At 40.4% G+C, this 16569-nt stretch overlaps 1 protein-coding gene across 1 annotated transcript in view; it reads right to left on the bottom strand.

Moving 5' to 3' along the window:
* Positions 1-3350: 3350 nt before the first annotated feature.
* The window catches only part of LOC115828361 (Golgi phosphoprotein 3-like), a 206094-nt gene continuing 192875 nt past the window's right edge, over positions 3351-16569 (bottom strand). The window contains exon 8 of the mRNA XM_030792316.1: positions 3351-3623. Within this exon, the coding sequence (XP_030648176.1) occupies positions 3351-3623 (273 nt within the window). The remainder of the gene's footprint in view (positions 3624-16569) is intronic.

Below are 16569 nucleotides of genomic sequence, written 5' to 3'. Positions count from 1 at the left end.
CAGCTTTGTTTACGAAAATCCATTGTGACATACATATTTTGTAAAAACAACATCCATGCATATTTATTCATTTCCAAGCGGTGCCTACATTTTTTATTACATGTGTGGAATTAGATTTAGCTGAGACTCATGATAGACGGTGGTAGGCTACTCGTGGTATGAACTAGTTTTGGCCAAATCATTCTAGTGCGGGAGACTAACAATAGACTATGGCACCTTTTATTGGGAGGGGGTTGGGAGGTGTTACTCGTAGGTTACTTGGCAGGCTAGGTGTTAGGCTTCTCATAGCACACTGAATGCCTTGAAAAGTCGTAGTGTTTGCTTCTATCATGGCATAGAATGATCTGTTAGTTGTGGTAGATAATTCATTTATTAAAATGGAAGTGTAAAGCTTGATATGCTCGGCTGGGCTTATTATGTGGTATAAGCGATAATTTCACGGAGACAGACGAGTTCGGAACTGAAACGCTTTAGTCTGCTCGTCCAGCGCCACCCAAAGCGACCGTTTTCCATTCCGATAGGTTGTTCTATTGAGTAAGCATAGAGTCCAGTTTATAGCTTACTCCGTCACCCGGCATGTCGCCCAACAATTAGAACGTCCAAATCTGTAATCACTCCCTACAATAGTTCATTTACAATTACAATTGTCTCTGATTTTTGCACTACCTGGACTGTGCCCTTACAATAAATTAATCACTAGGGGCAACGACGCGATCATTGTCAGTCGACAACTGAATGTTGATACAATCGGGCTACGCATTTACAGACCAACCGCAGTCTAACTCGCAACGTGTGTGACATCCCGTATAATAAACTAATTCTCCAAGGTAGAAGATTAAATGCTAAAAAACAAATACTATGAAAAAGTTGCCTGAACTAGTCTTGTTCAGATGGTTTTCTCAGTCGAATTTGATCAAGACTTCCTCCGGAATTTATGCCTTTGAAAAAACAGTTGCCACAAATAAATAATCAAAACATTATGTTGAATGATGGAAGGGCTGGACAACAAACGTTCTAATGAAATAATAATCGACTATTAACACTGAAATGAATGATACATTGGCCGAACACGAGTTGATCTTGTAAGCAAACTATTTGCTTCGTGCAAGAAGCGCCATCTAGCAATCATTATGTGTCAGTAACAGTGTCCTTGTGTAATGACTCGGCGGTCTTTTGACCGCCTAGCCGTGCTATAAGTAGGTAAAACCAGCACGGCGCTCCTAGTAGGTAGTCACAGTGGTCAAATGACCGGCACTCGGCGCTTCTAGGTATAAGTAGGTCAAACCGGCACGGCGCTTCTAGCGTTAAATAAGCTTAGTTTGGTCATATCGACTTGGAAAACAGTAAGGATACATTAGACGTTGCTTATTTCTTACATCCCTGCTGCATTTGTTTCTGCAATGATGTTTGAGGTGGCTGTAATTTTTTGTTTTGTTGAATGTTTAGGCATACCATTCACTGTATTTACGACGGGTTCACGCATGCGCAACAGATTCAGTTCATTTTTGCCCTATCTCACAATGTTAACGAAAGTGGAAAATAACTCAGATCCGCTCCAAAAAGTTCTCCCTTGGCCCACGCTACACCCTTCCACCAAGTTTCATGAAATTTGGGCTGGTAGTTTTTCCGTAATCCTGCTGACAAACAGACAAACAAACAAACCGCACCAAAAACATAACTTCCTTGGCAGATAATGAAAAGATATTTCATGTTCTGCATATCTTTTTTCACTATACCAAAACAGTGCCGAACCATGACTTAAAACCTGAGCTACGTACTGAACTGTGACTTCTAACTTTTGTGTACCGTTACACCCCTAGTGGGAACACACTAACAGATTTTAGGACACAAACTCTGTATGTTCCCTGCAAGACGCAGCAGACTGGAGCAGTGGTCCTCCTACGTCACCGCCATTATCTCCTGCTTCCCCTATGCCAGGCAAGACAAAAAGGACAAGAGCCGTGCTCCCGTCTCTGCCAAGCTGGTGGCCAACATGCTCTGTAAGCAGCCTTTATTATCTCTTTTTACAATTCACACTGACTTACCAAACACAATGACAGGCCACAAGGACATTCCAGACTGATGGGTCATTACCTTTGACAGTGGGGCGGGGGACTGTTACAGATGTGTTGACACCTAGCTCATCAATATTCATTGTGTAGGTCACTGACTTTGAAACAAACAGTGCCACTTAAAAGTTATAACACTTTAGTAGTCAAACCACATGAAATTTCTGAATGCTTTAATCATCTATGTGTAGCCCTCACCCATGTTTACAAGGTTCAGAGCTCAAAAGTCTTGCCCAGAACAGTTTACAATGTGTGTGTGGTTTTTATTTTTGTTTTTTTTTACAATCTCAGCACCTCTGAAAATAAGTATTTTAAAAGTGTATGTTTACAGCTGATTTAAACAAAAATAGATTAATGAAAGTCTTACTCCTCCCAAATTGTTGGTGCTGAGTGTATACTGAATATAAGCATATGTAGCACTTTGGGATCAATATTTTTAAGAAATGTGAAATATATAAAAATATCAAGGCATGTCAAATTACCTCAAAAGTAGCTGACAGGCCTCAGACTCCATAGGGTTAAACATCTCATTCTCTTCTTTTCAGTGATGATAAGCACTTGATTGTTATCATATCTATTTCTGAGACAACATACAACAAACTGGGTTTTATGACATTTTTCCTCACATTTGGCTCAGCTGCCCTAGTGTCAGGGTGGCAAGCGGGTACAGTACTGTGCAGTGAGTAAACCTCAACAGCCTGACCCACCCAGAAGGAGAAAATAGATTTTTATATGATTTTTCATAACTGCTAAAGCCGATTCAGATGCACATAAAATATTTGTATGGAAATCCAATTTTGAGTCAAGCCATGTTATGCAACACATGTGTCGCATACTTCATATTTTGATTTTAAATGCACTCCAGTGAAAAACGTTGCTTGGGAATGAGCCTAACACCACACAGAATTCATCCATATTAATTTCATCACTCCTGGATGATTTGTCAACTTTTGGCAATGTCTGTCACTGCTTCTCACTTCCTCTCAACCTTCTAAACAAAATATGAAAAACTGGTGTTCTAATTTTGCTCAATCACACGTCAATCAATGTAGAGAATGAACTAGAGAATGAATATAATTCCGGAACTAGCAGCTGCTGGAGATCTTTCATGTATAATAAAGCATTTCAAGAAACACAGGAGACTCATCCCTGAGAGGACGGTCTGGAAGTACTGCGTTCAGCTGTGCAGCACACTAGAGCATATGCACTCCCAAGTCATGGTCTCTGAAAAGCTGGGAAAAAAATCTCTTTTGAAATTTTGCATTTAATGCCTGTGCACTCTTACTCTGAGTTCACGTCAGAAGAGTGGGCCAAGAAGAGCAGTGCCAGCAAGCACTTGTCCATTCTCTGGGGCTCATTTACCCATTTATCCAGCACAGCTGCCTGAACTTGCCACACAAGTTGTTGTTTTATGGTGCCGTTAGTGAGCGAGTGCACGGTCATGTCAAACAGGAGGAAGTTCTGCTTTTCTGTGGTAAGCACACCCTTCTCAACCAAGTGCTTGGCGAAATGCTCACACACGTTTCTAAGCTTGTAGTGCAGCTTTAGGGGGTTCTAGTTGTCTTAGAAATAGATATAACACAATAATGTGCTTATTATCACTGAAAAGAACAGATTGAGATGCATAACTTAATTTATGGTAATTGCCTTCTAATTGTGCTATGGCAAAATAACAGCTTTGACGATGTGCCTATACAAGGAGGCCTGAAGCAATGATTTCCCCTGACATCAGAATTCACTCAGGCTGAGACCATTCACACATAGGTTGTCAAACTCAGCTTTAGGTAAATGCTTAGGGCTGGTGAGGGTAAATGTAGCCCCATTTTCTTGTATGTTTTCTAAAAAATGGATAAAGATACAATGTTCTAATTAGTTGGTGTCCCAATATTGTAGGAGAAGAAGGGGCTGCATAATGCTTCTAAATATTTAATTTCCATTTGCTAAACGTGGAATCCCATTCACTTTGAATATGATTGCAAGATTAGCATATGTAATGAGAAATTCATACAGTAAAGTTGGGAGTAACTTGGGTGGTAACCAGCCGCTAATGCTAAGTCAGATGGGGCTCAGTTCCTAAATATTTAATTCCCATTTGCTAAACGAGGAATTCTATTTAATTTGAGTATGATTGCAAGATTAATACATCAAATGAGAAATTCGCATTGGAAAGTTTGGAGTCACTTGGATGGCAACCAGCCGCTAATGCTAAGTCAGATGGGGCTCAGTTCCTAAATATTTAATTCCCATTTGCTAAACATGGAATTCCATTCACTTTGAATATGATTGCAAGATTAGCATATGTAATGAAAAATTCATACAGTAAAGTTGGGAGTAACTTGGGTGGCAACCAGCCGCTAATGCTAAGTCAGATGGGGCTCAGTTCCTAAATATTTAATTCCCATTTGCTAAACGAGGAATTCTATTTAATTTGAGTATGATTGCAAGATTAATACATCAAATGAGAAATTCGCATTGGAAAGTTTGGAGTCACTTGAATGGCAACCAGCCGCTAATGCTAAGTCAGATGGGGCTCAGTTCCTAAATATTTAATTCCCATTTGCTAAACATGGAATTCCATTCACTTTGAATATGATTGCAAGATTAGCATATGTAATGAAAAATTCATACAGTAAAGTTGGGAGTAACTTGGGTGGCAACCAGCCGCTAATGCTAAGTCAGATGGGGCTCAGTTCCTAAATATTTAATTCCCATTTGCTAAACGAGGAATTCTATTTAATTTGAGTATGATTGCAAGATTAATACATCAAATGAGAAATTCGCATTGGAAAGTTTGGAGTCACTTGGATGGCAACCAGCCGCTAATGCTAAGTCAGATGGGGCTCAGTTCCTAAATATTTAATTCCCATTTGCTAAACATGGAATTCCATTCACTTTGAATATGATTGCAAGATTAGCATATGTAATGAAAAATTCATACAGTAAAGTTGGGAGTAACTTGGGTGGCAACCAGCCGCTAATGCTAAGTCAGATGGGGCTCAGTTCCTAAATATTTAATTCCCATTTGCTAAACATGGAATTCCATTCACTTTGAATATGATTGCAAGATTAGCATATGTAATGAAAAATTCATACAGTAAAGTTGGGAGTAACTTGGGTGGCAACCAGCCGCTAATGCTAAGTCAGATGGGGCTCAGTTCCTAAATATTTAATTCCCATTTGCTAAACGAGGAATTCTATTTAATTTGAGTATGATTGCAAGATTAATACATCAAATGAGAAATTCGCATTGGAAAGTTTGGAGTCACTTGGATGGCAACCAGCCGCTAATGCTAAGTCAGATGGGGCTCAGTTCCTAAATATTTAATTCCCATTTGCTAAACATGGAATTCCATTCACTTTGAATATGATTGCAAGATTAGCATATGTAATGAAAAATTCATACAGTAAAGTTGGGAGTAACTTGGGTGGCAACCAGCCGCTAATGCTAAGTCAGATGGGGCTCAGTTCCTAAATATTTAATTCCCATTTGCTAAACATGGAATTCCATTCACTTTGAATATGATTGCAAGATTAGCATATGTAATGAAAAATTCATACAGTAAAGTTGGGAGTAACTTGGGTGGCAACCAGCCGCTAATGCTAAGTCAGATGGGGCTCAGTTCCTAAATATTTAATTCCCATTTGCTAAACGAGGAATTCTATTTAATTTGAGTATGATTGCAAGATTAATACATCAAATGAGAAATTCGCATTGGAAAGTTTGGAGTCACTTGGATGGCAACCAGCCGCTAATGCTAAGTCAGATGGGGCTCAGTTCCTAAATATTTAATTCCCATTTGCTAAACATGGAATTCCATTCACTTTGAATATGATTGCAAGATTAGCATATGTAATGAAAAATTCATACAGTAAAGTTGGGAGTAACTTGGGTGGCAACCAGCCGCTAATGCTAAGTCAGATGGGGCTCAGTTCCTAAATATTTAATTCCCATTTGCTAAACATGGAATTCCATTCACTTTGAATATGATTGCAAGATTAGCATATGTAATGAAAAATTCATACAGTAAAGTTGGGAGTAACTTGGGTGGCAACCAGCCGCTAATGCTAAGTCAGATGGGGCTCAGTTCCTAAATATTTAATTCACATTTTCTAAACGAGGAACTCTATTCACTTTGAGTATGGTTGCAAGATTAATATATCAAATGAGAAATTCGCATCGCAAAGTTTGGAGTCACTTGAATGGCAGCCAGCAGCTCCATGTATTCTTACATCAAGTTATTTCATTTACTTTTCTCTTACAATTATTTTTTCAACTTAATTTTGTGTCATAGAGCAGATGCCTCAGTTCAGACACAATGTCTGAGAGTGAGGACAGGGCTTTTGAATCTTGGCACAGTACTAAAGGCTCAAACCCTTTAAATGACCTAATTATCACCTTACGGCTGAGTTTAAATGCTTTGGACCCGCTTTTCTGGGCTTTGAGGCCACCTTCTTCTTAGGCTTCTTTTTGCTGGTGCAGCAGGGGCAGCTGGGGCTGCAGTTTCTTCTGCCACTGTGTATATGTAGTTGAATATGTATGTTCTTGATGGTGAGCTTGACGCAGGACTTGTTCTTGTCTACAAGATGCCCATCATCTGGAGCAGAGACATTACGATGATTACTCCAGCAACTATCTAACCCTAACCCTAACCCTAGCCCCCTGTATATGAGAGCGAGGACGACTTGCATTTTTTGGGCTTTGAGGCGGCCTTCATTTTGGGCTTCTTTTGCTGGCACAGCAGGGGCGACTGGGGCTGCAGTTTCTTCTGCTGTGTCTTTCCTTTGGTGAATGCCTGAATGTAGGCGCCTTACTTCTTTTGCCTCCTTGTTCCAGGCTGGGGCAGGTATAGGATCTGATAAATGCACGACACCTTCGAAAGAGCTCCAGCACGTCCTCCATGGCTCTTTTCAGCTGCACATGCCCATTCCACGACATCTTAAGCCTGGGTTTAAATTGCAAAGTTAGAGCAGACATTTCTCAGGCTCCCTCTCCTCTCCCCTCGGATAAATGCACATCTTTGGTAACTGTGTGCTCGCCAATGCTAGGTCCTGCTTTTAGGATGCCACCTTCTTCTTGGACTCTTCAGGTGGACTGCTAAGTTGGTTGGATCCATATTACCCATCTTTGATCCACATTGTCATTTTCTAGTACATTTCAGTAATTCTCCTGTCTTAATTTATTAATCCCTCTCGTGGGGTCAGTGCACTTTTGCATTTGTTAGCTTTAGAATCGCCACAGTTATCCAAAGACCAGGGTAGAACGTTTAAAGGAACCGTAACTTGATTTAATGAGCCATTCGCAATTTCCCCAGCCTCCATCATCCTCCAGCACCTCCTCCATGGCTCTTTCCAGCTGCACATGCCTATTCCACAACATCTTAAGTCAGGGTTCACTCCCAGAGCCATTTACCCTCCTCAAAAGAGCGTTAAAGTGTAGTGTTTTGTTGCTCTGGCTTTGTAAATATTTCAGATAAACGCTCAGGGCTGCAAAGGGACAGTGTAACTCCTTTGTCTTGAATGTTTTCTAAGAAATGGAATCACGTCACATGTTGCTATAAACTGTGGAAACACACTGATCTCCAACCCTAACCTTAACTCTCATTCTGAGTTTCAGGGAATTTCAAGATAATTGTATGATTAATGCTGTAGATGAAGTGTGAATGAGTGCCCATTACTGGAAATAGGCATCTGCTTATCAACAAAACAAGAACAAAATACAATGGTAGAAAGAGTTTACATGTATTGCTGACATTTTTATAATACACTGTATAATACAGACACAGTTTGATGCTTAAAAATAGAGAAATCCAATGAATGAGATCAGTCCTATGTGTGTGCATTTAACACTAGAAGCGCCGCGCCGGTTTGACCTACTTGTACCTAGAAGCGCCGAGTGCCGGTCATTTGACCGCTGTGACTACCTACTAGGAGCGCCGTGCTGGTTTTACCTACTTCATTGATTTATTGTAAGGGCACGGTTCAGGTAGTGCAAAAATCAGAGACAATTGTGATTGTAAATTAACTATTGTAGGGAGCGATTACAGATTTGGACGTTCTAATTGTTGGGCGACATGCCGGGTGATGGAGTAAGCTATAAACTGGACTCTGTGCTTACTCAATAGAACAACCTATCGGAATGACAAGACAGGCAGTAATTGGTTGAGAATTACAATGCGTGTAAATCAAAACTTGTGGAAGTTTAGAGTGTGAGATTGCTTTGGGTGGCGCTGGAGGAGTAGACTAAAGCGTTTCAGTTCCGAACTCGTCTGTCTCCGTGAAATTATCGCTTATACCACATAATAAGCCCAGCCGAGCATATCAAGCTTTACACTTCCATTTTAATAAATGAATTATCTACCACAACTAACAGATCATTCTATGCCATGATAGAAGCAAACACTACGACTTTTCAAGGCATTCAGTGTGCTATGAGAAGCCTAACACCTAGCCTGCCAAGTAACCTACGAGTAACACCTCCCAACCCCCTCCCAATAAAGTGCCATAGTCTATTGTTAGTCTCCCTGACTAGAATGATTTGGCCAAAACTAGTTCATACCACGAGTAGCCTACCACCGTCTATCATGAGTCTCAGCTAAATCTAATTCCACACATGTAATAAAAAATGTAGGCACCGCTTGGAAATGAATAAATATGCATGGATGTTGTTTCTACAAAATATGTATGTCGCAATGGATTTTCGTAAACAAAGTTGTGTCAGGTGTGTAGGCTTTTAGAGTAAATAGCGTAGCATAAGATGGCTGAATTTTTTTTACCATTTATTGAAACTAAATTACAGCACGAAAAAAGCCCTTCTTTTTGGTAAATCGACAGCTGTGTAGTTTATTTACAGTAAATACTTAAGAAAGAATGAAATATACATTACACACAATAGATACACGAGATAGTGTATACAGTGAAATGCACTAAGTAAATAAACAGATAAAGTACTTTTCGAGCTATTAAGTATCCTGTGTGTCAGGATGCTGTAACCACTTTTACACAGCCTGTCCAAGTAGGAAATGTTGTACCTCGCTGTTTTGTGTTCCCAGTTCAAGTGGAGAGATATTTGACCGACAGCCTAGAACAATAGCCTAGGTGTGATCTCAACCCCCTCCTATCGGCCGCGTCATGAATCACTTGGTCAACCAACTCAGAAGTTCCCTTCAACGCAGACCAAAAGATTGTTTGCCAGTGCCAACGAGGTGAAGAAATTTTCGGCCTACTGCCGGCCTACTGTCATCTTTCCCTAGATAGAGAATTGCATTCAACATGTATTTTATTTCAACGTCAGCGGCCACCCAGAATTTAATGGCAAATTAGTTTAATGGCCATGTTCTGTGTGAAACGACACAGTAACAACTTGATAGAGAACAGTTGTTCATCTACAGTTCTGTTCTCACTAGGTGTGTAAGAAGCAATACTTTATCGAAAATCTAATTGATCTGTCACAAGGTGGGCAGCCCTTGCATTCTTGTCATCAAAGCTCAGATAGCGCATGATATCGTGGAATCTCTGTCGAGACATCCGTCTCTGAAAATGGGATTTCCCACGTTAGCAGACCAGTAGTCGTCCGGGCTTATGATTTTACCGCCCGTAAGACCTCCCAAATAAAGGAGACCTGCAGTTTGAACTTATTTTCGATCATCATTTCGATCAGTTTCTGCTTCAGAGTATTTCTGAATCTTTCACCACATTTCTGTGTCAGTCAAACACACTAAACTGCCCAATGGACTTGTAATATTGTCCCATGATATTCTCTCATGATATTGCACTCTCGCGCCAGCAGTTTGTTCAACCCATACTGTGCCGTCTCTTGCGTAGGGTGTTATTATATTGAATGAATTAGCATTCGCAAAATTCCTGCTCACTATCTAAGTCATATAATAGTTAGTTACGCCCCTCTACGTGAAACAAAAATGCGTTTATTATACGTTTGTCCGCTTTACAAAACATTTGCATTTTAATACTGTAAATTATTTTTGCAGCTCTAAAATAATGTAATGTCATGACATGAGAATAAAGCTTACCCTAGTTTACACACGAACTATCAGTCATATGATGACTAATTACGCACGGTTCAAGTAGGCTAGTGCAAAAATCAGTGACAATTGATACGCCCATGTAGGCCTACATGAAACAAAAATGCGCTTCATAGTTATTAAATTGTCGTCATTTTTGCGCATTATGTAATATTAATGTATGACTCTTATAACTCTCGATATATATATATATATATATATATATATATATATATATATATATATAAAAAAGACAGAAAACTAGTACGAGCGAACCCTTGCGCCATCTGCTACGAGAAAAGAGAATCGCAGCCTTGAAAGGCAGGAAACAACATGGCCGAACGCGAGGCTGACGGCAGTTTCACAGAATTAGAAGCAAAATAGCTTTAAATTAGCTTGTACCGGGGTGATTTTGAAAATTTAAGGATACTGGGTGATAAAATGCACAAATGTAGGAAAAGTCATGAAAGGACGGTCCTGAAATTTGACCGAGTGCAAAGATTTTATTTTTTTTTGGGTCACTGCGGCCAAAAGACCGGCGCTTCTAGGCATAAGTAGGTCAAACCAGCACGGCGCTTCTAGTAAGACGTCACAGCGGTCAAATGACCGACGCTCGGTGCTTCTAGTGTTAAGAGAAGCAGACATCGTATATTGTTACCTCAATTAATTGTGGCGTTGTGTTAATCTTGTGATTGGGATGAATGTTGACAAACTGTCGAAAAATTGGACATGGTGCAGGGAAATTCCGCTTCAGGTTGTGGAATTAGCTCCGCCAGTGCATTTCACTATACATTTAAGCCTATGCATTTACGCCTGCGTGCATACAAAGGAAATGTTACGGGTAATCTGAAAGAGCCCACCTGTTTGTGGCACTACTTTTGGCAGATTGTTTGGTTCACGTAAAAATGATTCTGTTGACAAGCCCGAATCCTTTTAGCTGTCACTATGAGCATGTAGCCTGGTGTCATGATCCATGATACTTGTCAATTTCATCTCAACATATTTCAATACAAAACACTGCTGTCTCAAATGAACACAATATGTTTAACAACATGTTTAAGAGTAAACTGCCTATGCTGTTAGTTAATTTATGTTGTAACAATCAGTTGTCAAACAGTGATCATTACCAAAAAAAAAAAAGGGGTTAAAATTGATTCTCTTTTAAGATGAGACTGACGTTTCCTTTTTTGTTAATTGCGACAATTTCGATTTGTTAAATAAAATAAATAGGCAACGCAGAAGAGGCCGTAATTTAAATGTATTAGCTTGATCGAACTATTCAACACAAACATACACCCAACACCTCTTATTCACACCCACAAACCAAATGCCAGTCTTAAAGTTCCCTCGTCTCCGTGCTCATCGCGCAATCAATGTAGAAAGTCATTCAACAAAAGAAAAGCAATAATCCAACGCAATACGAAAAAAACAGTCCCCTCAAAAAAATCCATGAACAGCAAAAAAGATAATCCATCGTGTAACCAGCAAAAAAGGAAAAGAAAAAAAAGAACAATCTCCCCGTTCCGGCAGGACAGGGATCTGAAGAGATTACCCGCGCTCAGCCCTGAATTGCGGTGTTTGTAAGTTTATAAGGAAACGTCCACGCAGTTCCTTTTTCAGTTTAATTTATTTTAAGTGCACTTTAAATGTTCAGGTCCCCCGCAGACTCCCTGACTTTCTTTTCGCTCCCTCTCCTGCCACACCCGTGTCTCCTTTTAAAAGTATTTTGAAAGTTCCCGGGTTGGCAAGTCAGCTGACAGATGGGTCAGCTGACCGGTTTGACGGCCAGCTGATTTCCCCCAACACAGCTAACAAAAACAAAACAACAGACTGGTAAAAAATTAAAACAACCATAATACATCTTGGGGATGGAATGTTACCTTATAGGGATTCCCTTTATTGGTGGTCAACCGTCATCCTGTTAACCTTGAATTTAAAAAAGGAATCCTAAAACCCATATGTGGCGGTGCTACAATGTTAAAGCCACATCTTCAGGCTATGTGATATGGATAGCTAAATTAGCTTCTATTCCAGTACATGACAATTTTAAGCAATAGGAGTGTGACAAGCATCGCAGCGAGGGTGGTTTGGGCGTCAGAATAAAGCTGAAGTTTGGTTACTTTTATGGTAATGAGCTATGACACAGTTCGGCGGAAACCAGTCGGAATTTAGAAGTTCTCTGCACTAGAGAATTCTAACAAACACACAAGTGGCTTTTAATTATTTCATTTCATTAGTTTATTTTGTTTCCAAACATGTCATTATAATTGATTAATTAATTCATTTCTTTCCCTAATCGATCAATTTCTCAGCTTCACATTTAAAAAATTTCGTGAGTTAACTTATACCCTACTTGTTGTCAGTCAGCACAAAGATACCACAGTGTTCGACAGCATTGTTGACTGGGTGGCTTGAGCGAATTTTGACGCTCCTGCTGCTCTCAGTGTGCAGTGTAGCCAATTAAAACTTATTATTCACAATTATTTTGACCATATTGCAAATGCGCCCCGAACTTTACGGTCTTAAACGTTGCATGTTGCGTAGCGCGGCACATAAGAAGGGTGTGGTAGTTCATTACACACTCGTTCATGAAGGTTCACTTGTGCAAAAAATCTTTAGAATTTGAGTATTACGACTTTTATGCCAAAACTGTGTCACCTTGCATCATGGAATAAGAGGCCGGACAGGTGCTGTGCGATGCCAAAGAGTAGATTTTATTTGTTTCACGCGGTGATTCTTCAAGTGATGAAGGTCCCAAACCAGCCAGTAACAAGTGCCACCAAACCAAAAAACAATAATAAAAAAAACAAGTTCCCTCGAAAATGAAATTAATAATAATGATCAATGGGGAAAAAAACAAAGTATCCTCTATTTACAAGCGTCAACAACTTTTCCAAGGTCTAGATTCACCAGCTCAATTACAAGGCTCCTTCAGCTCTCCTCACATCTCACTACCCCCTGTGTGAACTGCCCTGGGGTTTTTAAGTTGGGGGAAGAAACCATTTCTAACTGAAAAAGAATGAACTTCAGACACACAAAAAGAAAGAAAGAAAAAGAAACATACAGACACAATTGCTTAAAATAACTTAAAATTATAATAATTTTCATCAATAACCCATACCAAATCATACTCAATTAGAAATTTACTCATTGATATATTAAAATGCCTAGTTCCGTGATTTCTTAGACAAATTTAAAATCCCCCCATATACATAACTGCGACGGTCCACGGGAATGACATCATCTCCTTACAACTACAGATATCCCAGCAACACTGCAGTCGGGTCTTTCACCTGTGACAACTTATGGCCGCATCTACACTGTAAGTATTTGACCAAAATACATTATTGCTCAGTGAATGTGTGCAATGGTAGAATTTGACTAAAACTTCCTGTCTAGTTGGCCACCCTAAACGTTAGAAAAGTGATGATTGTAGTTGTAGATGCCACTATTGCAATTCCTGTTTTGCTACCGCTTGCCGGTCAGCTGCGAGTGTGCACAATTAAATGTTCGCCTATTCCTTCTCAGTTGGAATGGGTCGTAGCTCCGTTACACTTCCCCCTCCTTCCACAGTCGACCCATGTCGTCCAGATAAAGGACATTATACAAACCAGGACTAAAAGAAATTATTACCCCTACCCCATACCCTCTTATGCTTTTTCCAGTCTCGTTTTCCAGAGTTGCAACATTGACCACACTTAAGCTGATTCTCCATCTTACCACAAAGCTTACCACAATACTGCATTCACCAGCCACAACACCAGTGAAAGAGAAACTGACGCTTTCACTTTACCTCCAAAAGTGCTCATCACAAGCGCCTCGGTACTCTCTCAGTAGGTCTGGTCCATGAGCTTGTGAATTTATTAAGGACACATGGCGCCGGTCGTTCCTCCCTCGGCTGGTGTCTGGAGTGTTCTGGCCCTGTATTCCTCACTGCCTTCACTGCTTGCACGTATGTCGGCCACCTGGCCCTGGAGCCGCTGAAACTGGTGTTGCATGCTCCGCCAGCGCTGGTCTTGCCGGATCATCACCTGCTCCATTCTTTCACCATTTGTCACCTGTGACTGCAGAAGCACCCTTACCAGGGCAGCCAATTCTGCGACCCTCCCCTCTGCAGAGCTTGTTGGTGCCACCGCTGTCCCAGCGCCTCGTGCTTCGGTCATACTCGAGGCACCGTCTGGCTCTTGCTCTGGCTCCGGCTCCAACTGGAGGCCCAACTCTCCTCCCTTGTCCTGCCTGGTCTTGGGTGGCATCTCTAGCGCTGTCCTCCTTTTACATGGATCCCACTTCTGACACCAATTGTGAAGGATGACCTTGTGTCACAGAATAAGAGGCTGGACAGGTGCTGTGCGATGCCAAAGATTGTAGATTTTATTTGTTTCACACGGTGATTCTCCAAGTGATGAGGGTCCCAAACCAGCCAGTAACAAGTGCCACCAAACCAAAAAACAATATTAAAAAAAAACAAGTTCCCTCGAAAATGAAATTAATAATAATGATCAGTGGGGGAAAAAAACAAAGTATCACCAGTTCAATTACAAGGCTCCTTCAGCTCTCCTCACATCCAATTTCTAATTGAAAAAAGAATTAACTTCAGACACACGAAGAGAAAGAAAGAAAAAGAAACATACAGACACAATCGCTTACAATAATTAAAATGCCTAGTTACGTGATTTCTTAGACAAATTTAAAATCCCCCATATTTCCCATAACTGCGACAGTCCAAGGGAATGACATCATCTCCTTACAACTACAAATATCCCAGCAACACTCACTGCATGAAAGAGGTGTATCCGGACTGGTGGAGCAATGTCTTGCCCCTCCTCTAAAACCCTTCCCCATTGGTCCATTGTATGTCTCCAGAGATGATTTCATATGGTTTATATTATTAATATTATTATTATTGTTTTCTGTTTTCTGACAGTCTGGCAAACAAAAATGAATTACACAAATTTTATTCTAAATAAAGAAAATACAGTATAATATAAGTTATAAGGCATATAAATTGTCAATTATATATATATATATATATATATATATATATATATATCAATGTACAACATAACAGAAATGAATACATTCGAACAGAATATACTGTAATATCATAGTATATAATATAAATGCTTTTTGGGAGCATAAATGAAACTCTAAATGTTGAACATTCCCAAGAACAACCCAGCTTCCATGGTCTCTATTGTGAATCTATCCGCACCAGCTCGTGCATGGTGATTCACAACATATCTTTGGTCTTTGTCCAGTCTATTCAGTAGCACCACACAGTGCAGACAACTCTGTGCTAGGCGGGAGGACCCACGCTGGCCTTCCATCCAAGATGGTGTCCTCCTCTTCAGAAATGATATCTACTGATGCGGTCCTCCATATGGCAGCCTCTTCCTCAGTTTAAAGAACACCAGCTCTGGCCTTGTGCTGCTGCAAAACACAGTGAAAACAGAAATTAGATCGCTGAAAACAGCAAATGGAGAAAAAGTCTAAGAACTACTGGGGAAATGGTGTTTTGACTTACTCTTCTCCTTCTTTGCCTCGCTCGAGTGGCAGTCCTGCCCCCCTCTTTGTTCTCTAGATTCCCTCCTTGGTTCATCCGGTAACTCTTTAAAACAGTCTCAATAGGTCTTGCAGGATGCTATAGAGAAAGAAAAGTGGAAAAGAAAGGAAGATTGATTAAAAGTTTGTTTAGAATTTCAGGCACTGCTATGAAACAATCGCGACAATATAGTCTACCAACAAAACACGTTGTCTTACCTTGTCTGTGGGTCATATCTGTGCGTGTTGTTTTCAGCATTATGCATTCTCCGCACAGCTTCCTGTAGAAGCAAAATTAGTACAAGAGTTAAATTCAACCACATTAAGGGATAAATCAGATAAAGAGATGTGAGCGTATCAGAATGTGCGGCAGTCAAAGACAAAAGCCAGAAGGTTACAGAAATAAACTTACCGAAACAGAGTTATTTCCCGCTCGTCTTCTGTTTTTGGGCAGACTCCTCTTGCGCCTCTTTGACGGGACTCCATCCTGTCCAACCGCCGAATAACATTCTCCGTTTACTGCTGTTTAGACATCTTCTTAAAAAATGCATTTAACGGGGACACCAGTTTTTGTTGTCGTTCGGACAAATTGGATATTCCCGGCGCACGAGTAGCCTCTCCACTCCGCTGTCCATTCGAAAACTCAAGTGTTCTTTTGCAAGCAATCTTCAAAATGCACACTATCGACAGAATACGGAGTACAACTTCTGTAATCCCTCTGTGACTTTCTTCTCCTATGTTCAGGTAACCCCTTCCCCAAAGCAAATTTCGCGCTGCAGTTGCACACAATGCTATTGGTTACTGTCACTCTACGCCTTGCACGCACAGAAAAGTGATTGGACAGGACTCAACCTTAGATTCTAAATGGGTGGTTTGAAAACGGGGCGCACCCTCGTACTAAGGAGAAACATTCCAAACAAACAAGCGAGGAACAACAACAA

This window comes from Chanos chanos, chromosome 15 (assembly GCF_902362185.1).
Source record: "Chanos chanos chromosome 15, fChaCha1.1, whole genome shotgun sequence".
NCBI classification, from domain to species: domain Eukaryota; kingdom Metazoa; phylum Chordata; class Actinopteri; order Gonorynchiformes; family Chanidae; genus Chanos; species Chanos chanos.
Note: the sequence above shows the minus strand (reverse complement) of the source record. Positions and strands in the feature narration are given on the sequence as shown.